This window comes from Alligator mississippiensis, chromosome 3 (genome assembly GCF_030867095.1).
Source record: "Alligator mississippiensis isolate rAllMis1 chromosome 3, rAllMis1, whole genome shotgun sequence".
Taxonomy (NCBI): Eukaryota; Metazoa; Chordata; order Crocodylia; family Alligatoridae; genus Alligator; species Alligator mississippiensis.
In genome coordinates this window covers 149,975,660-150,002,765 of record NC_081826.1, presented here as the reverse complement: position 1 = coordinate 150,002,765, position 27,106 = coordinate 149,975,660, and the positions used below count along the sequence as shown (strand labels likewise).

The 27,106-nt window shown below is 42.8% G+C and overlaps 1 protein-coding gene across 3 annotated transcripts in view; it reads right to left on the bottom strand.

The window, feature by feature from the left end:
* The window catches only part of RNF38 (ring finger protein 38), a 232,280-nt gene that overhangs the window by 110,338 nt on the left and 94,836 nt on the right, over positions 1-27,106 (bottom strand). For all 3 annotated transcript variants that reach the window (XR_009460904.1, XM_059724515.1, XM_059724517.1), the window contains exon 2: positions 6,167-6,237. Coding sequence is in view for 1 of the 3 variants with exons in the window: in XM_059724515.1 (XP_059580498.1) it covers positions 6,167-6,237 (71 nt within the window). In the remaining 2 variants the exon portion in view is untranslated. The remainder of the gene's footprint in view (positions 1-6,166; positions 6,238-27,106) is intronic.

The following is a 27,106-nucleotide window of genomic DNA, read 5'->3' as shown; positions in this document are numbered from 1 at the left end:
CTGAAAGGAAATCTACCAGCAATAGTTTGCATGCTAAAAGTTGTATTTCTGAAGATTTGTTTACAAATAAGAATACTGTACTGACAAAATAAAATGAATATGTAGGAAGTTAATAATACTATTTCAGTCTAAATATTTCCACATTACAGAAAGGGATAGAGAGTAAACCTAATCATTCAACTGACCAGGCCACAATTATTTCTGAAAAGTCAAATCTACATTCTCTAAGTTAAAACAGTCAACACAAGCTACATTTTAGGATACTGCTTCTATAATATCTTAGAAAGAAAAAGGTACAAGCAGGTCAGATTTGGTTTAGTTCTTGCGCTAATATAAAGGTGTCTGGCAAGCAGGCAGAAACCAGCAACTATGTGCTTCATTTTACTGTTTGCAAGTATCCTTTCAGCAACTGTACTAGTGGCATAATAAAGGACAAGAGGAGAAAACCATTCAGTTGTCTTAGCTGTAAATAAATTAAACGTGACTGGAAAGCACAGTGAAGAATAAAGGTGCTTGTACTTTTCCTATATTTGCCTTTCCTGGGAAGCCATTGGATTTTAAAACAAAATGATGCTTTTAGTGATAACTGCTTTTTTAAAAAATGTTTTTCTCCCAGAACATATCTTGATCTAAGAACACCTTTATCCACAAAATTCTGCCATTTATTTATTAATGATAATTCCAGTCTTCGTCCAAAAACATTCCAGTCATGTTTCAGTGAATAGCACATTAATGGTTTAAATATGAATGACAAGCTAACACTAAAGACTCTGGGATATTACTGGCATGAAGAAATAGGCCCCTTTGATTCACACTCAAGCCCCCTCCACCTCCAAAACTGCAATTATTTTAAGACTTGTCTCCATTATAGTCACTTGGAAGCTGCGTATTAATCAATCAAACAAACAAAACAAAGAACCTACAGTATATCATAAATTCAAGTAAAGTTTTTAAGGGAAGAGGGGAGGTTGTAAAAGTGCTGCTTTTTGATGCTGTGAGGTTAAACGGGTTCTTAATATTGCCAATAATGCTCCAGACAATGATTCATTTTTTAATGCAATGAGGCCACACATGAAAAATCTGAGTCTTTGGTTTCCTGCTGATCTCACTGAACATGAATTCAGGATTCGTGTGTGCCAAGTCAACAAAATCAAGTAACTGGGGTGGAAGCCTGGGAACTGTTTTCATTAAGATTGCAACATTCCTTTAGTAAGTGTTGTGTAGAACATTTCCTATATTACCTGCTTTCCAGGAAATGAATACTGGACTAATGAACAAACTACTGTAAAATACAAGGAGTCTGGCAGTTAGTTACTGTCCCCTGTTTCTCATATACTGCACAAACTAATGGATAAGAAGTGGTCACATACAGAGAGTAGTGTAGTAGTTTACTAAAATGTAGGTGCATCAATTAATTGTAGCTAAAGATGGAGCTGACTTTTTCAGGGAAAATTTAAGGCGGAACACACGCATATGCACACTTCGATTTTTCTGCATCTGTTCCATTATAAATTGCACTATATCTTGGATTACTAAATAAGGAAGCCAAGATCTGACCCTAATTCAAGTGAAATTCCTGTTGTTACTAACAAAAGTTACCTCCAGTAATGATAGTAGTCAGCTCACAAATTTCAAACTAGATTTATTCATACCAGATTTTAATCCAGGGATAGGCAACCCCCCGGCATGGGTGCCAGAGCGTGGCATGCACAGGCATTTTGCTTGGCATGCATACCTTGGGGCAGATGGCAGGAAAGTAGCTGGGGGTGCACTGCCACAAGGATCGGGCCCCTTGCAGCTAGCTCCCCGACCATCCGCCCTGGCATGCCAGCATCTTATAAATTGAGGTTGTGGCGACCCCTGTTCTAATCCAGGGTTACAAATCTAACTGGTTTAGAATGCCTGAATATTCATGTGGATTCATTTATATTGGACCACAAATGAAAAATGCTGCAGTACCTTTTTATATAGCAATGATTGTTTCTACAAAGCACTACTAAAGAGAAAAAAAAAGTATTATCTTCATATAGAAACCTCTGTGAATGATTACAAATCAAAGGGAAGATGTATATTAAATTAACAAACACAATGATATTAACTGAGAATCAGTTCTCTCATCTCACCTTCCCTTTTAAAATAAAGGACTCAAAGCACAGTAGCATGTCTGAAAAGAGCACAGATGTCCATTCTCAATGGTGCTCATAATTTTCCTGAACAAGCAGCCATTCTACCATGTGATCAACACTTTCTCACACAAGGTGCAAGGTAGACAGTTTCACATATACTATAATCAAAGGAAGAAACCATACCATATAAGGTTATCATTTTGGGCAGAGTAGGAATCACACTTCTCTGCAGTGCTTCCAAAACAGCGCTCTTCATGCTTTTTGGACTACGTCTTTTTTAATGAGTTTTTACAGGTATATGGTCCAGTCAGATATAAAAGTAATATAGACAAGAATGTTGGCTCCACAGTTACTTTCCCTTTCCTCAAGATGTTTTAGCATCTTTCTTTATCAGTCTGGAGCTCTTGAGTACTGTGGGATTTGGAAATAGTTACACACCTTTATGAGTGTAACAAACTTGCTGTTTTACTTAGCAGCATTTTAAACATCTCTAAAATTCTGCAAAGGTATGCTGCCTACCTGGACTTAATGCAACCATTTTTTTCCCCATTTTCTTTCAATGGTTTTCCTTCCTCAATTCTGTCTCCACCTCCTAGGTAGGGTTATTTGCTGCCGTCACTCATTAGTGTATTCACTCTCAGTGGCAAAAAGGAGGAAACCACACAAAAGCAGTGTTCTAGATCTTAGACCAGTGGTTCTCAACCTTTTTGGACTTAAGGCACCTCCTTACTGGACTCGTACATAACTTGTGTGATTGAGTGGCACCAATTAAAAAAAACTAATGTATATTTTACAGTGCTTACTACCTTGCAGAGGGACTGGGAAGTGGGGGTGGGGGATTGTTCAGTCATGGGCCAGCACGAGCCTGTGCTTACTTCCACAGCTTATCTGCTAATCTCCTCACACCTCAAGGCACCCTTCAAAGGATTTGCTGATACCCCAGGGTGCCCTGGTACCCTAGATGAAAATCAGTTTTAGACACTTGACTGGGGTGAACTAGTTAATTAGCTTTGAAAGGAAAACCTCATTACCATCCCCTGTTACTCATCCAGGAATCTCTTTGGGACCAAAAGCACAAAAAAAAAAAAAAAAAAAAAGGAGTGTATGGTGAGATAGCAGAGATGAGAGAATCTATTGGTTTTAAAGCAGCACACATATACTGCATGTCTTTACAAGCCTACACACCATCAAGCCTACTAGACATTGACTTCAGCATCTCCAATTCTCATAGTGTCTTCTCCGCTTATCACACGAATCCCCTCCCAACCCACCCCTGCCTCCCCCCCCCCGTACCACACACCGCTGCCCTTCTGTCACCAAAAGTGATTCCAAGCTGGTTGGTTACTCTCAGGCTGTGAAGCTAGCAAACCTGATCAAAGCATCACCAAAAAGTCTCTGCTTCACAAATCAACATGTACATAAATACCAGCTGCAGAAGGCTGAGCTGGTAGATTTCCTTAGATTTCCTTTCCCTATTGCCACTGCCAACAGCAGCATGGAAGGCAGACTGAAGTAGAAAACCAAAAATGTCTTTTTTCCCCTCAGCTTTAAAGAATGTTTGCAGATTTGGAAAGTAAATGAATAAAGATAACCATGCTAACTACACTTTTATGTAGGGGTGCATCGACAGATTTTTTGGCCCGAAACCGATGGCCTATTTTTAATGAGCCATATTGGCAGATACCGATTCGAATGCCAATAGATATGCAGCCTGGTAGCATGGAGAGCTGTGTCTGGCTGGTAAGTCTGTTGTGGAGGAAGGGGTTGGGGGAGGGGAGGGGAGGGGCGTGGAGGGCAGAGGGACAGATCGGGGCCCCTACGGTGAGGGAGGGAGTGGGGCTGGGGCAGATGCTGCCCAGCCAGGATGGAGCCGTGAGCAGCTCGTCTGGAGCTGCAGGGAGGGAAGGGGTGGCTCCTGCTGCTACGCGCACCCTAGGAGGACATGGGGGGGCGTGTGCCTGGATCTGTATGCAGGGTGGGGGCAGGCTGCCGCTGCAGGCTGGAGCCGTGGTTGCACTGGGCTGTGCTCGGGGCAGGCAGCAGCGGTGCTGGGAGTGGCACCATAGGGGGCTGCAACCACCCCAAAATTTGTTGTAGACCCACCTCCAGCGACACTACCAGCCCCAACCACAGCATGGCCCAGTCCTCCCACTGGGAAGAGCCTGGCACTACCCTGACCCCAACTCACAGCAGCAGCCCACCCTCACCCCACGTGTAGAACTGGGGGCACACGCCCCCATGCCTTCCCGGGGTGCATGCAGTGGCGGGAGCCACTCTCCCCTCTCTGCGCCCCACAAATGAGCTGCGGCTGTCCTGTGCCTTGCCTCCTCATCCCTCCCCAGCTGTTCAGCACCTGCCCCCACTCCTTCCCTCACCGTGGGGGCCTTGATCTGTCCCCCCACCCTCCACACCCTTTCCCTCCCCGCACAACAGACTTACCAGCCGGATGCTGCTCTCTATGGTGCCTGGCTGTGCTCTTGGCTGCCTGTGTGCTGCGCTGCAGTTGCACGCATGCACATGGCATTTATGCGCACATTATTGACCACATCAGCCAAAAAAAGTCAATTGCCAATAGTGTCAATTTTCCTTATATTGGTGCTGATCTGTTATGGGACCAATGTATCGGTGCACCTCTACTTTTATGCATGCTGCAGAATCAGTTAGAATCTTTAAGTAATTTTGGAAGAGGCCTGATGCAGAATGTCTTGTATTCAACAACTTGTTTAACTTTATCCAAATTATACAGTTGGTCCAATAAAATATACAACCCTAAAAAATTATTTACTCTTGCATAATTCCTGGACCATAATGGCTATGACATCACTCTAACACTACCAGGTAATTTTGGCAAATTCGGCCAAGCATTTATTTGATGCTGAAGGTGCTTACGTCTATCAGGCACTTAAAAGCCCCCAGTGTTCAGGCACTCGGATTACTGAAGACCAGGTAACAGAATTTAGTTTTCTAGTGCACTATCAAGAGAAGCTTTGTTTTGACACCTGTACAAAATATCACCAGATTAGGACTTCTACTTTAAAGCAATCATGCAGCACAGCCAGACAGTCAAGCCCCAGTCTAGATTTGGGATGTTCTTCCTAAATTCTGTAAGAAGCCAGACAAATGAAAGGAGCCCCACTGAAAAGTTAACACTGGCCTGAAATTAACTGAAAATGGATCAAACAGTTTCTAATGGATTGTACCTACCCAAACAAATATGTCTGCTCTTACAAAGAACACTGAAAGAAGGATTTAGTTTGAGAACATTTGCCTTAATCCCAATCTTATCCAAACAGAAAGAGTTAATATATGATATTTACAGGCAAAGTGATTTAGCACTTAGCTTTAGAGCATATGTAATGCATATAATCAATTAATGTTATTAGGAACATAAACATTTAAAAAAACAACACCACATACAACACAAAAAAAAAGTCTTGAGAATGACCAACCCTGAAACATTTTTCTTTGTGGACTTCAAGCTCGTATAATCTACATGTACATCTCCACTGCCTTAGAGCAAGCCAGTGTATAGAAATGATTCCTTGACAAAACAGTAGGGAACAATTTATAGGCTGCTATTTTGTAGTGTGAGCAGTAAGCCCCAGTCTCCAAAACATATGAACAAAGAGGGGAAAGCATTTGAGAAACTCTATAGCACATATGGAACATGCTTTTCCACACAGTTGAATGAGCTCAAACTTCACAAGTCACAAAGGACAGTAATAAGAAACCACTACTGTGTATAGAAAGCTTACTGTGCAGTCACCACCCGTTACTACCTGTGGGTGTCAGTATGGTAAACCAGAAACATTTTAACACAGTGAGGGAATGCCAGCAAAGATTAAAAGGCAAAACCCTCCTTACTTAACTCAAAGATCATCTCGAGTGAAATGCATTTTTTTAAAAGGCCAGAGTGATTTCCAGCTTTAACATATCAAGTCAAATCCTGACTTTGGAAAATACTGGTAGTTCATAAAGACAATGCAAGTGACACTAGAATGGTATGCACCTTCCCAGAAGAGGAGTTATGAAAACCTTACCTTATCACTGTCATCATTACAGATGTGGTCCTGATGGATCGACTGGCATTGGAAGGAAGCACCGATACCACCTACAAGAGAATGGGGGAAGAGGAAAAATATAATTAAACGGCAAGCAGTATTTATGAGCGCTAAAAACATAGGCAAGCGTAGCAGCCAGTTTTTTGTTTTTTTTAAACACAGCAGAGATTTAGTTGCCAAACATCTATGTCAGACAACTCTTGCATTTAATTCTGATCATGAGATAAGCAGCAGAGATGTTTTTTCCACAAACTGCCAGAGAGATCTTCTCTTAGATTTTTAAAAAATTATTTAAACAGAACAAAATTAGCACTTGTTCATTAATCCAAAAGAAATACATGCAATAAAACATTACATCATGCACAAACAGAAGACGCTAACAGCCTTATACTTCATGTTAAGTCCCACCCTTTCCCCAAACCTGTGACAGTTTAAACAAACTGGTGGAAAAAGACTAGTCTTTAATTTAAAGGGAAGGTAACTGAGAAAAGTCAGGACCTTGAGGCTAATAATTTTTTTGTTAATACTTGCATTCAGGTTGGGATTTTGCCCTCTCCCCATCTCTCCTGCCAGGCCTCCATGCAGGTCCATTCCACCACATACAGTTCTGCCTGTGAAAGACTGATGTCTATCAGCCCTTCCCAAAGTTTAATAGCACAGGGCAACCATACTAGTGCCCAGTAAAACATCAGGCTACTGGTTTACACTCTCACATGACCTAAGTGTATACAATCTTAAATATATCTACAGTCCAAAGTAGGAATTAGGTAAAGTCTGTTCCACACTTGTTTTCACTCCTTAAGAGGGACACAGAAACATCTACAAGGTTAAGCAACCCCTGGCATACCTGCCAGAGCATGGAATGCAAAGGCATTTTGCTTGGTACGTGCACCTTGGTGAAGTAGCCAGGGCTACGCTGCCACAAAAAGGATTGGGCACCTCGCAACTCCCCCACCATCTACCCCTGGCATGCCTACATCTTACAAGTTGAGGTTGTGGGTGTTTTTGGCCCTCTGCCCAAACACACTGCCGACCCCTTATCTACACTAAAGCAATCCGATTTAGAGAAACAATTAGAAAACACTGCTGCTGTTCTCTTTGTATTTTCTAAAGCTTATTAAAATGCACCAAATTCAATTATAAATGTAAATTCTAAAGAGTGTTTGACAATATATAAACCCACCTTAATTTAAAAAGTGATTTGCAACATATATAGCACCTATTCTGTAAATACAATGACAGATACTCAGGCACCCTCACTTGGCAAACCAAAGGTACCCTGTTTTCCCTGTTCCTTTCTTTGCCATCCCCCCCAAAATCCAGTCTGTTATGCTTTACTGAACAAATAAAATGTTTATTCCATCAGAACTTATCATAACTGTGCCACAATATTTTCAACCTAGGATCAAAGATTGGTAAAGTTCAAGGTTTCTAAAAAGAATTCGTATTGGTTTATAAAAATGGATTTTTAAAATATCTTACAGATCATGGCATAGCAGATGTAATAATAACATTCATATTATTGCCTTAGCTGCTGGAATTAAGAGATTCATGCTTTATACCAATGGAAAACTGAGACTGCTAGCACTTTCAGAGACTACAGGCAATTGGTGTTTGTCAGTTAGCTGCTGCTATATGGAGAATTGATAATACTGGAAATGAAGTGGACAAAAACTCCAAGATGGTAACATGCACATGAATACCACCTGCACGGCACCTGAATATCATGAAAAGAGAGGGGGAACCACTTCTCTCCCAGCTCCAAAAATGAGCAAGGAAAAACAGACCATTAAATCTCTAATGCTTCATTACAAAAGGTCTGCCTAGAACTTTCCCTAGGACTTCCATGCTGTTTTCTTCCCACAATTTTGAAGTAGTGGGGTAGATATTCCCACTTTGAAGGACAACCCCAAGCTATAAGCCATTTTACAACTATGTTTTTGTAGAGCTTTGAACTCCTCACACTTCTCCATACCATAAGAGACTACCTAGAGTTTGCAAGATTGTTGAATTAATGTAGGTGTAGGCAACCACTGTCAGAGGTAACTGCCGCTGCAGGACCTTCTCAAAAAAGTCTTCTTCAAAATAATTATACTTTGATTTGCATTGTTGTTCACTGCCAGTGCTACTTGACTGATCTTCTGCTGAAGTGGGTACAACAGTGGTGGCTAACCTGCTTGGCAGGCATTCCACAAGTTAAACCCTCTTTCTTCAACTGCCACTGTGATTTTTGCACCCCCCCAGAGGCATACTTGATAGTCTGTGCCCTGGGCACCAGAATGGAGGCAGGGAGCTGGTACCTCTGGCTGTAGCTCTTGGAGCAGAGCAGATGCAGGGAATGTTGCTTGGAAGAGCTAGGTTAACCCTTCCCTGGCACCACAACTGCTCTGGTTTTATATAAGCAAGAATCCAAACCCCTACATTTGATGGCAGCTGCAGGGCCAAGGAACAGTTAACTTGACTTTTGGTGGTGACACCCAATACCTCTCTCCTGCAGCAGTGCCCCATGCTGCCACCTCCACCCAGCCCCAGTTCCAAGGAGTGCTCTCTCTGGTCCCTGCCTTCATTTCACCACCTCCCTTTACAACACCCAGGACTCACACATTAAGTTACTTATGCCACTTGGGGCACACATGCTGCTGATTAGCCAATCCTGGTATACAACATCTAAACTGCATTCAAGGCAGTTTTCAAAAAAGATGAATAGAAAAACAAGGCACTTTCATTGTGGGGGGAGGTAAGGGAAGCAGCCTGTAAATAAAATAACCCCATTCACACATATACCTTAAAACTGAGCAGAGGAGCTGCTCTTGGGCACCCACATATCTACTGTTCCATGTTTCCACAGCAATTGCTACTGCTGTTACTATTCCACAGGAATTTTGTTGACTTTGGGTTTCTTAGGTTTCTCTCCTTTTATTGTTTTTGCATGATCTTTTCTTAGATCTAGCAGAGTATGGAAAAAACAGGGCTGTATTATGTAGCCACTACACCAGCACAGTGAAAACATGTTGAGTCCTACCCAGTACTTGGCCTCTGGATGTTGTTCATTCATGGACTATGGCCAATTCACATCATTTTAGGCTTGAATCACATCACTGGCAGACTAGCCGGCTATACCACAGCTACTGAAAAACAGTTCATGTCATGGCTGCACATAAATACTGTCCTGGGGGTTTCCAAGTTTCATAAAACAGCTAACAGTTTCCAGTGTCTCTCTCCAGAAGACTAACATTTCACAGACTGGCTGAATGTACTACATCTAGACAAATCTAAATATTCTTTACTTCTCTAGAAGTGTTCTTAGTCCTTATAATAACACAAAACCCTTTAACATCGGGGGTCAGGCTAGATGATCTGTTCAGGTCCCTCTTGACCCTAGCTACTGTGAAACTATGAAACATCCTTGCAAAAAACAAAAAACAAAAGCAAAAAACCCCTCATCATTCATTGGATTCTGCTAACATGCCCATCTCACCTTCCATATTGAAACAGTGGCCCAACTGCTGCTTTCTGAAAGGTTTTTTGAAACGTTTTTCCATACGTCTTTTATGATTATAATTTCCTTTCTTTCTACATACTTCTTTCTGAGATTCTCTTAAAACAGGTACATACATACATATGCACGTGCACACACACATGCACACACACACACAGACATACGTTTAAAGGAAATTTGATGCATCACAGTACGTAGTGGTAACTTAAGAAATGCTCAAGAGCTGTTATTTTTAAATGCAAAAGGTGTCACCAAATCTCTTTTAAAAACAGCTTTCATTTTGAGTTTCATTTTTACACAGAGGGAAAAGCAATGGCCCCGATTCTCCTCCTAGATCCAAACTGATGGTCTTGACACCTCCAAAATCTGATTGCAGGATCAGGAACTATTTTGAGGTCACATTTTCAGAAAGACTTATAAAATGGTTTTAGCCTCTCTATTTTCATTTTTAAAAAATGATATTTAACAACACGGTCCTTTGAGGATCTTTCCCCTGTGCAGTCCTTCCAACATGTCAGAATGTGCATGAGATTCAAGGTACACTCCCTTGGCCACACTGGTATACACTCTGTCCCCACATGCCAGCTCCAAGGGAAGAGAACCATTAACTGGCAGAACAGCAGTCAAGGTAATCCTACAGTTGTATAGCAAGAAAGACTAGACAAAATATGCTCAAATCTCACCCTTGAGTCTACAAGAATGAGTTTCACCACATCTAAATTGTTAATTTAATACAGACTAGTTAAACAGTACATAAATTTTATTAATAACCATTAAATTGAGATGAGAGAGTCAAAGCCACACTTTGTTTTGTTTTTGGCTTGTGCTTGGAAAATTGGCACTAGTAACTTTTTGGATTTTTTTTTTTGGCATCTGTTCTCCAAATCTAAGCTAAAAACTTGACCCAGCTGTCACAGGCTATTTAAGATTGTTTGCATTTGTACTCACCAGCAGGCTTTGAAGTGAATCTAAATTCCCATTTTTTGTTGCTATTATTTTGGTCTATATAGGGAGTAAAGATGAAATAAGAGCTGAGCCTTCAGGTGGCCTTAGGTTATTAAGAAAAATCCACTTTCACATATTGAAGGCTTCACTGTTATTTTGAACACACCATGTAAACATTACTTAACTTGCTGTTCTTCCTAGTATTTATTTACAAGGAACAGGTGGCTTAGGGAACTGAAAATGACAGTCTTTCACGGTTAGAACCATAATTCCTATCAAGCCTAGGCTGGCTAACACCCAAATGCTTACCAATCTGGTAGTTGCATTGTAGCTGGTACAAAAGGGAATTAGTGGGCCTCAGTCTAGTTCTTACACAGACACGTGTTTGCACATTGCAAAACCTACCAGAAAAAATGACACCCTCATGGGCAAAGATGTTTTAATATGAACCACAGAGGTCCAGAATGAAAAACAGCCCATGGCAACTGGGGAGGAGGAAGGGACTTCTGTTTCTACTGTCCACCCTGATCCGATCTGTAATGATCAGGAAGTCAGGCAGCCCCTGAGCTGCATGGGGGGCCTGGTCCTTTCCTCCCTGGCAGCAGTGCTGGGGCCAGTCATGTGGGTTGCTAGTGGGCCCTGTGATGCCTGAGCTCTCAGGGGCCCAATTCAACTTCCCCAGAGCCTGCTAGCACACTGCCTCCCCATGTGGCAAGGCACTGGCATGAGAGCACTTGAATTTTAAGAGTAAAAAATCTGGCTTCAAAACTTGATTTATACACCATGGAATATGGTAACTGTAATTATCATAATTTTTAGAGGCTGAGAAATAAAAGTTTCTCTCTCTGAAAACAGGTATACACATCTAAGATGCGTGCTTTTTTTTAGTAACAAGTTCTGGTAAAAGACTAAATTGATTTTAATTGTTTGCCTATCTTGAGGATTCTGGGTGTTTACCCAATGACCAACAATGCTTAATTTACACATTTTCATTGCATGCATATATCACACTATTTATGTGCACAAACTCAGCATGAATTACTTTCCATATGCAAGATAAAATCATTTCCTTTTCAACCTCGTTGTGTACAAAAGTACCCTTTACACTGTCAATCCATATTTGTATATATTTAGAAATGTATCCATGTTGCTGAACCCTCAAGTACACTTAACAGGTTGTGGGAAACTTGCTACTGTATAGCCTAACTGCAATATTCCATTAACACATTATAGTTTTTGTGCCATTATATATTACATGTTGATACATATATTGGTTGTGGTGGAACTGTATTAATACAAAAAGAAAATGTAAATTGATTAAAAAAAAAAAAAAAAAGAAGCAGCAGCCAGACCTGACTGTATGTTTCATTTTAAGAGCAGCTGGTCACAGATACAGTTCCAGAGTACAGTACTACGATATCATCTAAACATTTCAGCAATCTCATATGCAATATAAATATCAATACTGCACTAGCCAAATCTGGCTGGCAGTGGCATGGTAAAACCTTGTTTGCTTGTTGAACATGCATCATAGGAATCTAGAGATCAAGACGAGTCCAGCTGCACTTATATATTTTTAAGCCAGGGAGCAATACTGTAGCCATACAACTGTGAAAAACACAAATAGGATCCCTAGAACTCTGCAACTGGAAGTAGAATCTGTGGGTGTGATTCAAAATGTGATTGTTGCTGCTGCAGAAAGCCTACAGGTTTTCCAATTTTCTATAACCTAGTACTTCAGAAAATAGCTGCAGAGAATCTCAAAATGTATGCAGCACTTCATGTTAGTTATCACTGAGATCAAACACACTTTGGAAAAAAATCCTCTTTTTAAAAAAAAGAAGAATCTCTCTCACAAACTCCAGTGCAACTGAACGCCATGTTCTAGTATCCCTGCTAACAGTGAAAAAGACTATTTAATGGAAACCTTTAGAGTTCAGAGCAGTAGAAGAGGAAAAAAAGAGAAGAAAGGTAATAACGAAGCAATCTAGTCATTATCAGCCTGTATGGTTAGAGTAAACTGGTTTCAAACCAAGCAGCAAACCACAGTCATCATCCAAGTTTGGCTTGTTTTTGCCTTCCAAATGTTATTTGCAATCACTGTAACATGGAAAAAGGCTTTCTGGCTGCAGCTGATCCAAAAATAAAAAATGAATCTTCTATGGTAAGAACAATGCTGTAGATAATAACAATAAAACTGACTACACAATTTTTGTGTCTCATGTTAAAGGCCTGAGAGGGGGACAGGAAAATTTAAATAATTTCTTATAGCTCCTAATCAGCTTAATCTTCCCCCCTGTTGATACAGTTAATGGACTGAACCAGGGGTCAACAACTTACAGCCTGCCGGCCAGATCCAGCCCATGGAGCCACTGGCTCCAAGTTGCAGAGCTAGGGCTTCAGTAACAGTCAGCAGTCTGGAATATTTATTTAAATCACATCCAGCTGGGACCTTCCAAGGAAGACTGAAAAACTGGTTTGGAATTTTCTCTGAGCCCCTGACACCAAGGAACTTGCCAAAATTTCTAACGCCATAGCACATTTTTATAAATGTGGGCCCATCAGGCAGGCTGTGTGAAAAAGGGAAAGATTTTTGATGCCTCACCTGATGCACTGTCACCCTAGAGAAGAAACCAGGTAGAAGTCTGATAGAGAAACTCTTGGTTTCTATTTCCTTATGCTCCTCTTTTTCTGCTAAAGATCAGCTTTGTGCTCATAGAATACATCTAAGTTTTCAGAACAGTCTTTGAGACATTTAATACATTATATGATAAAGGGCTGAATTTGTCAGGTTGCCAACTAGTTTGCTGACCAGTAATCAACTGATCACCCTTAAGCAACACTCCTGCTCAAGGTCTGTTAGCATGGCACAGCACATACACCTCAGGCAACTGGAACAAGACAAGAGTATTTGGAACAAGTAGGTAACTTTCAAGGAGATAAAAGGCAGTCTTTTTTATTTTACTTTTTGTGTACTTTGAGTTGGTAGCACCCTAAAATCAACATAAAATAACGTTAAGCCCTTTATAGAGATGTCTATATTGTTAGTTATAACAGTTCCTCTATCCAGTGAAAATCATAATAGCTAATGCGTTTTATAGGACGTGAAACATGAGAAAGCAATGCAGAAACGTTTTGGGGAATTTTTAAAATGTACATGGCAGAGCAAACACAGAAAGGTGCAGAGTAATTAATATATAAGATTTACTGACACACAGAAGGATAACCCGTATTACTCAAAGCATGAGTTTCACAGTCATCCCAGATGCAGACAACCACCGCACAGTAAAGAATGCCTTTTAGTTGTCACTCCAGTCATTAATGTCTTGTGGGTATCTTACAATGGGTGCCAACAATATCAAAGTAATAGCAAATACACCTCAAATTTGCCTCAAATATGGCTCCCTACATGTTTTTATAAATAAGAGTAAAGGAGTAAAGTTAGCCATGATGATAACTGTCACGTGTGGGTTAAAGCCACTTAAGTATTTATTTATACCAGGATTCAATTTGGTTTGGTTCACATGGACAGGACCAGGAATTATAATAGAAAACTTGTTTCAGTCACATTTGTGCATCTTAGATTCTGATTTCTGTTACTGGGAGAAAAGTAGAAAGAGATGCAAGGTTTGGCATTACTCTACAAAAATTCTAATCCAAGACAGACAAGAAGCCCCTCACAGTAGCACATTCCTCTGGGCTTCCCAACATCATTACACAGTGACAGTGAAAAGAGACTTTCAGTCAGCCTGTCACCAGTATTGATTTTTCCCCCCTTTTCCTCCAGCAAGACCAGCTTTGAGAGTCTGTTACTGGATGTTCTCAATGGGAAACCTGGCATTTAACACTGACAATCCTGCTTATTGGAAAAGGATTAAGATTCAGTATGAGGAAAGCTATATCCATTTCTTTTTGCTTGCTTGTGAAGAAATCTTCTGGTTTTGATTTACAGATATGTTTGCTAGCAGACATAAATCACAGATTAAGTGAAATTAAAAGATGTTCAAACCTCACAGAAGTCTGAAACACTAAATTAATTTAGAAGCAATTTTCTGCTGATTTCATGTCAAAGGTGGAATTTTTGGTTCTTGAGATTTCACCTGTTCTTACTGTTTATCCCTCATCTGGAATCACCTTCCTTATAAGTTATGATACTACCTTCATTACCTTCAAGGTAATTTTAACTTCAGCTAAGGAATAATCAGCAGAAGCAGACAAACTATTGCAAAACAAAGGTTATTTTCATATGAGTTGCAACAAAAGCTGAAAATTACATAAGATGAGAATTGTAAGCAGAACAGTCTCCAAAGTTCTGTTACTTGTTACTCCAAGAGCTGCACAGATGAGTGTGCGGTTTGAAGGGTCAGATCAAATCCTTGACCGAAGAATTTACAGTCGCCCTATAAAGGAAAATGACCATAAGTGGAAGGGGGTGGGAGCAAGGACAATATAGCATTGCAGTCATTTGTGAGGCTGAAAAATGCATTTTAATCATTATACACTTTAAATCACTGGCTACCACTCAGAAACAATATTGGTTATGTAAAGAAGCATAAAATATAGTGCAATATTAAAAACGGGGTCTGTGACTTTTTTTTTAAAACATATATTCCCTATCTTCTGCTTCCCATTGTTCAATATTTTAAAGTTTTATCTGCCTTGCTTTTTCTATCTCTACAGACCAGTGAAGAATTAGCAGGATGACATTCTGCAACTGAAGTTTGCTCTTTGTTGCTATTGCTGGTTAAGGCATTTATATCTCTGAGAAACACAGGGAAAAAAAGGTAGCTTTGTTAAAGATTCAGGACCCCTAGCCCCTTCAATTAGAGGTGGGAAAGCTCACACCCCATCTCCAAGATTTTTAAGGAGCTTGCCAATAAAATTAAAGATACCACACCTGACACCCGTAATAACCTGGAGGCAAAAAAAAGGAGAACCTCCCCATGCTCTTAACGCCACCCCCCAAACAAACAAACAAACAAACAAACAAACAAACAACCTTCTTGGTAGATCATGAAATAGCAACAGCAAAAAAGTCCATTTTACTTTGCAGGTCAATAAAATCTACTGAAGGTCCTCACAGATGAGGAATAAGGGAGAAAAGGGCTAAAGACTAACCTGTTAAGAGAAAACAGCTAGCCCTTATGTCATTTATAATTGTGACAACGCCACTATATGAAGGACATAGTCAAGCAAATGTGTATATTCTTTTAATTCATCTCATTGTAGACTGAAAAAGATACGTTACTCATTACATAGTTTGCTTATGTTGAAACATCAGTAGCAATGTTCAACTTCTTGCTCTCTACTGGCATGTATCCCAACACATGCAACTGAAACAGTTTTGTCTTTAAATTACATAACTAGTGACTTTCCAGTCCCCTGGGTAAGCTTATATTTAGGCTCATGTAAATATGCATGGAGACATTTTAAAAGCATACTTTTCTATGCAGTTAACAGTTTTACTTATTCTGTAGGAGGATTTGTGATATCAGAAAACACACATTTTGGCAGGAAAATTTTTTTGATAGCTGTCTGTTGTCAAACCGAATTTTGCAAAATGTAAACTTTTTTTCCACCTGATTCACCATGTTAAAAAGGAGTCAGGCTATGCATCATGAATAAATGGCACTGTCTACTAGCTCAATGGATCATAATAGTTCAGCCATGCACTGGTCTAAGCATTTGGTATCCTTGCCTCATTCATTAGAGGAAATAGTTGCATGATTAAAATTTCAAAATTAAAAAATATATGGTTTAAAGGAAGTGTATAATACCACAAAATCCTTGTTCTATTTAGGCTTCAAAAACATTTTACACAACTCTTTACATTATGCATATTCCATCTAATTAAAAAATGCATTTTTGGGGATGTGGGACTGAGTCAAGGTCAAGCTGAAAAAAAAAGATCATGGTACAGATGGTTTTATGGAGAAGGTGCTGACCAAAGTATCAACTGCCATATCGCCTCCGGGGTGCAAGCTTCTTGGCCACTGTACAACAGATGGAATTCAATACTTCTCAGATGAACCTAAAATAAAAGTTAGGGTTTCTCTTGGAAACATTTCAATTGTTACTTTTGCCTGCACCCCATGCTGCATTCAAAAGGTGTGATTCATTGCACATCCAGACAGACCCCAATTAAGTTTATTCTAGCCACCCTAGGTACCAACAACAGCTGTGATACCACAAGCTTTAGCTGCAAACTTCATGCCTTGGATCTTGGTCAGACTCGTACAGCATATGTTGAAGCCTAAGACACTGCAGTTCTATGACTACAGGCATGCCAGGTAGCTATATATGTGCTTCTGTCATACCTCACTGCCATCATTACATCATCCTAGGAGAACTACCCATAAAACTCAGTTTCTCTCAGTACTTGGACAATGTTCAGGCTTTTGCCAGATACGTCTAACATTATTTTTTCATCATACCTGTTAAATTTCTGGTTAATAAGTTTGTTAATTTTTTACAGAAAAAACTAACCTATAAAAAGACAACTCATAGATGCAAAGGTACATTTATAAGTACCCTGACTACTCTTCATCAATTCATGGACTGATTGTTCTTCAAACTCATCCACAGCTTTCACTCAGTACAACAATGTAGGCAAAGGACACGTCTTTACCAAAAACAAATCTCCCTGACTGAGATGAGTAAAGGAAACAGATTATTGATGAACATGCACAGGTACACTGGGCAAAGCTTTTCCCTTGAAACTCTTAAGTACTTAAACCAGGGGTGGGGAATTATTTGGGCTGGAGAGTTGCTTAATGAGTTTTGGTGAGCTGCCAAGGGCTGCATGGGTGGCCTCGCCCCCTGAAACTTGCCCCACCCCCTGGTCACCATTTTTAAAACCAGAAGTCCCTCTCCTTGCCTTAGAAGTACTTGGGGGGGGGGGGGGAATTGCCATCTTGGAACTGGAAAACCCCCCAATCATACTAAAAAAAAAAGTCAAACATTTACTATAACTTATTTTAATTTTATTTAAAAAAATATTTTGTCCCTATTTATGTGTGTTTGCATAATGTATCTAGAAGTGATTGCATAATAGCTCAAAATACAGTCTTACTCTTATATAGTAGGGGTGTGATGGGGTGTATGTGGGGGCTATGTGGTTGGGGAGTGGGTGTCAGGGTGTGTATGTGGGATGTGGGTATGGTGAGTGGGGTGTGTGGGGTAGATTAGGGGGCTAGGTGTGGGGTATGTTGTTGGGGTGGGGGGGTGAGAGGATGTGGGTATGGTAGGATAGAAGTGTATGTGGGGGCTGTAGAAGAGTGTGGGTGTTTGGGGGTATCGTGGGGTGGGGTATGAGGGAGGATGTTGGTGTGTGTGTGTGGTAGGGTGTGGACTTATGGTGAGGGGAGTGAGAATGTGTGGGGGGGCTGTGAGAGGGTGTGGCTGTGTGTTAGGGGTATGGTGCGAGGTAGGGAACCAGCCTGCCCATCCCATCTCAGCTGCAGCACACAGTTCCCTGCTGCAAGGCCAGGGCCCATATGGGGCAGTATGGGGCTGGCCCAGCCTGGCCCAGTAGAATGCGGTTCCGGCTGCAAGGCTGGGACCCATGCAGTGTGGCATGCAGCCAGCCTGGCCCATCCCCTCCGTGCTGTGCTGCGTGGGTCCCGGCCTTGCAGCCCAGAACTATGAGGTGCAGCACAGAGCTAGCCCGGTCCGGCTCGTCCCAGCAGCACACGGCTCCCCACTGCAAAGCTGGAAGCCATGTGGCACAGCAGAGGGAACAGACTGGGCTGGCCCCAAGCCACACCATGCGGTCCCCGGCCTTGCAGCTGGAACCACATTATGCTGGGTTGGGCTGCATGCTGGCAGGGCTGTTCCGCTTCTCTCATCTCCAGCTGTGGCTGCTGCAACCCCTGCTCCTGCCCCTGCTGCACCACTCTGGGTGGGCAGGCATAAGCTTCAGCAGAAGGCTCCAGCTCCAGCTTTTGGCTGCCTTCCACTTGCTCCGTCCACCTGGCTCAATGAGTAGTAGCTGTGGGTGGGCAGAGCAGGTGAAGGCAACTGGGAACTGGAGCTTGATCTCCTTGTGCTGGGCAGGAGCCTCCCACTGAAGCTTCCTCCTGCCCACCTGCCCAGAGCAGTGCAATGCAGAGTAGCAGCAGCAGGAGCAACAGCTGGAGGCGAGGGGAGCAGAAGAGCGCCACTGACCCAGCATGTGCAGCTTCTGGTGGGGCTGTTCCTGGTGCAGCTGCAGCCAGCCAGGTGCTGTTGTGCTCCCCTTGCCTTCAGCAGCTGCTCCTCCTTCCACTCTTGCCCCCTGGTGCACCATTCTGGGCAGATGGGGGTGAGGGGAAGCCCGACTGCCCCCACTGGAGGCAAGGGGCACAGAGGAACATCTAGTCAGCTGTAGCCACACTGGGAACAGCCCCACCAGAAGCTGAGCACTGGCTGGGGCCAGGGCTAGCGGCAGTGCACATGTGGGCTGCCTGGATGGGGCTCATTCCCACGTAGAACATTACAGAGGCAGCCGTGGGCTGGACTTAGCCATTTGGCAGGCCAGATCTGGCCCGTGAGCCGTATTTTCCCCGCCCCTGACTTAAACAGAGATACAAAGCTGTAAAACATATTTTCCAGGAACAAACAATTTAGCTGTTTTAAAAGGGGAAAACAGTGGCCTGGTTCAGCTGAGCCTCCCTGCAACTGTTTTGTCTGCCTGCTCCTATTCCATGGAACATGAAAGTTAAACTAGGGCAGTTTATCAGTGAAAGAAACGGTACTATTTGGATTTTTTTTCTTACTGCAGGATAAGAACAAACAGATGAAACCATCATGCTGGATCAGCTAATGCACGCACCAGTTGTAAATGCCCCCAGCTCCCTGACTAGTATAATTGTTAATCTACAACCTCCAACATAGTCGGTCTCTCACGATTTTTTTACAATTATTTTTTAAAATTCCTAATATCATTTTTTTCTGAAAGGCTGAAAGAAGGTGTGCCAAAGTTAGGAGAGAAGTCTGAAGATAGATGTTTGGATTGAAATACTGGATGTCTTTCCTAGATGGGAGAGGCATTCACAGAAGAACTATGGCAGTTTTTCATACCATACCACCAAGCAGATTTGTATGGTTATGAATAGGTTTGCACTGATAGACATTTTCTTGGCCAACACTAATGGCCAATTATTAACAGCCATATCAGCTGATATTGATCCGATAATCAATTTACAGAAATGCAGCCCAGCAGCTTAGAGAGCAGCATCCAGCCACTGACTGTGGGGGGGGAAGGGACTTGGTGGGGCAGATCGGAGGTCCCCACAGTGAGGGAGGGAGTGGGCCTGGGGCAGGCGCTGCCCCAGCCAGGATGGTGAATGCGACCCCAGAAGTGGGGCAGAGCTGCGGGCTGCTTTTCTGGGGGTGCAGCTCCCTGCCGCTGTGCATACCCCTGTAGGAGACATGGGGCATGTGACACTGCCCCCAGATTTGGGGGCAGTGTCACATGGGGTGAGGGCATGGGGTGAAGGCGAGCTGCCTGCTGTGGGCCAGGGGCTGCACTGGCCTTTTCCCAAGGCGGTGGGTGAGCCGGGGTTGTGCTTGGGGTAGCGGGGGGTGAGGGGAGTGGTGGCGGCACTGGGAGGGGTGGCTATGGGGAATTCTGGGGGACCTAGAGCCCACCCCATAGCCACCCCTCTGAGCACTGCTACCACTTGCCTCCCCACCTGCTCAGAGTGCAGCCCCAGCCCCACCCCCCAGGAAGAGGCCAGCGCATCCCTGGCCCCATGCCCGCTGTAGGCAGCCTGCCTTCACCCCATGCACAAATCTGTGGGGACACATGCCCCCATGCCTTCCTCAGGTGTGCATGCAGTGGTGAGGTGCTGCCCCCCCCCCCCCCGCTCCACTTCCCCACTGCACCTGGACAAGCAGCCCGTGGCTCCACCCCACTCCTGGGGTTGCATTCACTGCCCTAGCTGAGTAGCACCTGCCCCTGCACCATTCCCTTCCTCACCTTGGGGGCCTCAATCTGTTCCCCCCCCCCACACAGACTTACTGGCCAGATGCTGTTCTCCAAACTGCCAAGCTGCATTCCTGGCCATGTGCATGCTGCAACTGCACACATGCATGTGGCATTTATTGGTAACATTATTGGCTACACCCGCTAAAAAAAGCCAATTGCCGATAATATTAATTTTCTTTGTATTGGTGCCAATCCAATATGCCACAGACATATCAGTGTACTTCTAGTTATGAAGCAGCAGACAATGCTAGGAGGTTAGAGGGAATCATGGGTCAAACCCATGAATAAAAGGGGCCAGAAATCTGGTTTAAGCCACCTTTATGTTCCCAAATCCTAAGTAAAACTTCAGACTAATTTAGTCCTTAATTGAGAATAAATAGCTTCTGAGCTATTATAAAAATTTCAGTGTCTGGCAGCAGCCCCCAAAAGCCCATTAGGCAAACAGGACACATCAGAGTGCAGTCCACCCTAGCGAAGTCATCACCACCCCCCTCATACCTTTTGTGATTTCCATGGAAACTGAAAAAGGTGATTTCTGTGATCACTGCAAAAACTGGTGTTCCCTGCAATTTTGCATGGAAGCTCCACAGGAAAAAAACTAAAAGTAAAATTCTAGCTCCCCAGTGGGAGCCAGCAGCCACTGCTGCCTGACCTCACAGTCTTCTTGGGGAGGGAAGCTGCTGGCACTAAGGGGAGCAGCCAAGATGGTGATTGACCCCTCCTCTCTCTGCCAGCAATTAGCTGTGAGTGCAGCCTTTTGTGTGGCCCTGCCCCTCTGTGCCAATCAACAGCAAAGGGTGTGGCCTTACTGGATCTTGTGTTGGCAACAGGGGATGACGCCTTACTGGATCTGGTGTTGGCAATGGGGGATGACATGATAGGGGACCTATAGATCGGTAGCCATCTGGGGGACAGTGATCACCTAATAATAGAATTCTTCATAAGACGTCGAGTGGGTAAGGTAACTAGTAGGGTGAATGTGCTAGACTTTAGAAAAGCTGATTTCAATGAACTCAGGCGATTAGTCCAGGATGCACTGCAGAGTAGGAGTTTTGAAGTGATGGGAGCCCAAGAAGGGTGGCTGTGCCTTAAGGAAATGATCCTTCAGGCACAAAGGGAGACAATCCCGATACGAGGAAAAAGAGGGAAAGGGGCCAGGAGGCTTCCTTGACTGACCAGAGAAATCCAGGGCAGCCTACGGGCCAAAAGGGGAGCACGTAAAAAGTGGAAACAGGGAGAGATCACCAAAGAGGAGTATACCTCCTCTGCTCGTGCTTGTAGGGAGGCAGTAAGATGGGCCAAAGCTACCATGGAGCTGAGGATGGCATCCCAAGTAAAGGACAACAAGAAATTGTTTTTTAGATATATAGGGAGTAAAAGGAAGGCCCAGGGAGGAATAGGACCCCTACTAAATGGGCAGAAGCAATTAGTGATGAACAGGGGGGACAAGGCTGAACTCCTTAATGAGTTCTTTGCCTCAGTGTTCCTAAGAGAGGGGCAAGACGAGTCTCTCACTGGGATTGTAGAGAGGCAGCAGCAAGGTGCCAGACTACCATGTGTAGACCCTGAGATGGTGCAGTCATTTGGAAGAACTGGATGCCTTTAAGTCGGCAGGCCCAGATGAGCTCCATCCGAGGGTACTGAAGGCACTGGCCGACGTCATTGCAGAGCCACTGGCAGGAATATTTGAACGTTCGTGGCGCACGGGCCAAGTCCCGGAGGACTGGAAAAGGGCCAATGTGGTCCCCATTTTCAAAAAGGGGAGGAAGGAGGACCCGGGCAACTATAGGCCAGTCAGTCTCACCTCCATCCTTGGCAAAGTCTTTGAAAAAATTATCAAGGCTCACATTTGCAAGAGCCCGGCAGGACAAATTATGCTGAGGGGAACCAGCACGGGTTCGTAGCAGACAGATCATGCCTGACTAATCTAGTCTCTTTTTATGACCAGGTTACGAAATGCCTGGACACAGGAGTAGGGGTGGATACTTAGACTTCAGGAAGGCCTTCGATATGATATCCCACCCCATACTGTTGAACAAGTTAAGAGGCTGTGACTTGGATGACTACACAGTCCGGTGGGTGGCGAATTGGCTAGAGGGTCACACCCAGAGAGTCGTGGTGGATGGGTCAGTTTCGGCCTGGAAGGGTGTGGGCAGTGGGGTCCCGCAGGGCTCGGTCCTTGGACCGATACTCTTTAATGTCTTCATCAGCGACTTGGACGAGGGAGTGAAGTGTACTCTGTCCAAGTTTGCAGATGACACAAAGCTATGGGGTGAAGTGGACACCCCGGAGGGCAGGGAACAGCTGCAAGCAGACCTGGACAAGTTGGACAAGTGGGCAGAAAACAACAGAATGCAGTTCAACAAGGAGAAATGCAAAGTACTGCACCTGGGGAGGAAAAATGTCCAGCATACCTACTGCCTAGGAAATGACCAGCTGGGTGGCACGGAAGTGGAAAGGGATCTTGGAGTTCTAGTGGACTCCAAGATGAACATGAGTCGGCAGTGTGACGAAGCCATCAGAAAAGCCAATGGCACTTTATCGTGCATCAGCAGATGCATGACGAATAGATCCAAGGAGGTGATACTTCCCCTCTATCGGGCGCTGGTCAGACCGCAGTTGGAGTACTATGTGCAATTCTGGGCGCCGCACTTCAAGAAGGATGCGGATAACCTGGAGAGGGTCCAGAGAAGGGCAACTCGTATGGTTAAGGGCTTGCAGACCAAGCCCTACGAGGAGAGACTAGAGAACCTGGACCTTTTCAGCCTCCGCAAGAGAAGGTTGAGAGGCGACCTTGTGGCTGCCTATAAGTTCATCACAGGGGCACAGAAGGGAATTGGTGAGGTTTTATTCACCAAGGCGCCCCCGGGGGTTACAAGAAACAATGGCCACAAGGTAGCAGAGAGCAGATTTAGACTGGACATTAGGAAGAACTTCTTCACAGTTCGAGTGGCCAAGGTCTGGAACAGGCTCCCAAGGGAGGTGGTGCTCTCCCCTACCCTGCGGGTCTTCAAGAGGTTAGATGAGTATCTAGCTGGGGTCATCTAGACCCAGCACTCTTTCCTGCTTATGCAGGGGGTCGGACTCGATGATCTATTGAGGTCCCTTCCGACCCTAACATCTATGAATCTATGAATGAAGGGCAGGCCCCCCTGCCAATCAGCAATGAGGGGCAAGGCCACTGGAGCCTGTGGACCAATTGTGGGGAAGGGGAGGCAGCTTGCCACAAAAATGGCACAGGGCATGAGTGGTCAGTGATTTTTACTCCCCCTTTGCATGCTTTGTAGATTCCTACCCATAACTGTATGAGAGGTGGCAAAGAGCCTGCTATGCCAGCAAGACATTCTCCATTAGAAGAACTTTTCAGTCTCTTTGCTTTTTTCCTAGAATTGTACCAATGTCTCCATTTTGCAATGGAGATGCATCTGTATTTACGAAGGCCAAAGATCTGTACAATTCCCAAACTACTTTCCTGAACCTGGAATATGTAACAGGAAATAAAGAGTCAGGTCCTCAAATAGAGTTTCAAACCCGGCAAAATAATCTTGCGAGTGCTTTCTAAGATTTTCATGTGCAGGTCAGACATACATTTGTCCAGAATAGCACAGCCTTGAGTAGGGGGCTGGATGAGATGGCCTCCTGAAGGCACTTCTAGCCTTATTTTGCTAGGATTCTATATAGCTTTATTCAGAGACCATATTGCTGAACTTCACTCATTTGCAATAGTAAAGAGAACCCTTGAACTGACGGCTGAGTTTGGCAGCTAGAGTCCAAGAATAGGTTAACACATGGTGTTTTCCTTGTGATATCAGGTCAAGGAATCTTTATCCTTCCCTCTGTCACTCCACCATCCAAAGAACATGTGCATACCACCCGTTCTCCTAAGTTTTTCAACAAGTGGCCAAATCTCAAATGACATTTCTGCTGGTCTCAAACATTGTGGCAGAACCATTCTATATGGCTAAAAATGTCTTTACACTGCTTTCATTCCAAAGCCAAAGCTATAATCACAGGACTTCACTCGAGGTAGGAGAGAAGTATCAGTGCCAAATTCCCATCCTGGGACTTGCTGGAGATTTGAGAACTGGGCTGCCTGCCCACCCCAAAAAGCCGAGAGGGGCCTAAAGGTTCTGACCTTTAGGCCCCTCTCAGCTTTTTTGGGCAGGAAAATGTCCATAGAATCCCAAGTGTCCACATTTGAACATCCAGCTTCACCCTTTTCCCAGTGAGTGCCACCAGCACAGCTACCCAGGGGAAAAAAAAACAAGAAAACACAGATACTTGGGATTGCAAAATCTGTTATTTTAAGTATAAATAAGAAACCAAATCGACCCAGTGTTTTAATAAGTGAATGAAGTTGTCTGAAAGAAGAGCTATTGAATATACTAAGCCCAAGCCACTAAGGTTGAGTAAAGCTTATCTATACATGAACAAGAACTGAAGCAGATCTAATTTACACCTTTAGTTATTTCAGTGCAGGATTGGATGTGGACATTTATTGCATATTAAAAGTTGAAATAAATACCTATTTACCAGTTTAAATTCAGTCAAAATTGAATTAATCCAAGAGTACGTACAGAGAGCTGCCCAAAAGAGTAATGCAATACAGTATATGAATTTGAAATGAATGTTTATTTAATTTATCCATGTATAAACAAGCCCATACTCATTTCCTCATGTATGGAAACACTATGCCTCCACATTATTCTCTTCTCTCTTCCCAGTAAATGGCAGAGGAAGTCAGTGCCATCTTTTCTAATAAGCCATCTGGTACAAATATAATTTTATCAGGTCAATTTGCAGTCTACTGGTTCACTCTTTTTATTGTCATTTCCTACATAGTCTACTGTTTCTGCTTTAGCACTATCCGTACCTTATAAGGATGTAACTATGTGGACCCAGTACTACAAACAGATGTAGTTAAAATACACGGTCACATTGAAATCAATGTTACTTATATGCATATCAAAGGTTTGCCGGATTGGGCACAACAGTGTTAATCTTGCCTATATACTCAAGCTTCACATTATGCAATATATCATTATGAAAGGTTTATGAAGACCTTAGCAGTGCTGATGTTCAGAAGTCCACTTACTTTTTTTTACTAAACCCATCATACAGGCCTCTGATCTTGAGACTAAAGTGATCCTATTTTTTCCCTGTTTTGAAGGGTTTTTTAATACTGTCTTGGGATTTATACAAAATTACATCTTTATTACGCCATTAAAGTTAAGAGTCTAGCATTACAACAAAAGACTTTCTTTTTCTTGACAGACTGCAGTATTCCTGGATAAGCAAGGATTTTTAATGATCATGTAATAATTCAACAACAAAACTTTTTATAACTATTTCCACACAGGATTTATATGCATGAACTGTACTAAGCAGCATGCCTGGAACAAGTGATCAGCTTATGTAAAGTTTCAAATAAAATGAACATAAAAAGCCTCCCTACATTAAAAGAATTGTTAAGTCATCGTGGTTAAAAGTCTATTGAGTTCATATTTAATTTTTTAAAAGCCTATCTGTTATGCACTGTAAAAAAATCTTATGAAAAAAATTGTCTTACTATATGTGCTGAATGGACACTTTTCAATATTTAATACCCACGTCAGGGTATTAAATATATCAGTAAACAAATCAAATCAGACTATTTTCAGCTTTTTGCATATAGAACATTTTTCAAATCAAGACCATTTAAGATGCTAAGCAAATGCAATGCTCATAGCTTAAAATGAGTATTTTCATATATTTTAAGTGTACACACAAAACAAACTACTTTGGTGATACTTCTTTCAATAAAGCTATAGACAGATATGTGTGTTTGTGCTCTGGGGACCCATTTTTCCAGTTTGTTCAAGGGCCAGTTTAGCAAAATTTTATCCTTCAGGTAGATTTTTTACCAGCAGCCACCAACCCTTTGGGGATATCTATCTATCTATCTACCTACCTACCTATATCTATTATAAAGTAGTAATAGTTGTACCAGTATATAATTGGTGATCTTGGTTCTCAAACCCATTAAAAAATACAATATAACTGACAGTACCCACAAATTGCCATTTCATTCCACTAGCAGATCTTTAGTTTGCATCTTAGTAGTGATGCACAGTAACATGGTGAGAAGCAAAAGCAAATGTGTCACAATGCATTGTAATGGTCAATGAGTTCATAGCAGTGTGCAAATCAAAACAGTTACCATATTTACAAAAGTCCAAGTTGACCCTGAATTTAAAACGCCCCTCACCCTCCAATAATTGAATTATATACATGGAAAATATATTATTTTGTTATCATTTTCCATGTATAGAGTTATTGGGGAGTCATTTTAAATTAGTTCCCACCACTTCAGCAGGGAAAGCAGTGGTAACTGACAGGTTGCAGGGTAGGCAGTAAGGGGGCAGGCAGCTTTATAAAGCATAAAAAACATTTTCTCTTGGCTACCAGATTACAGAAACCTTATCACACCCAGCACTGACCAGATCTGAGGTCCTTATTGACTTGA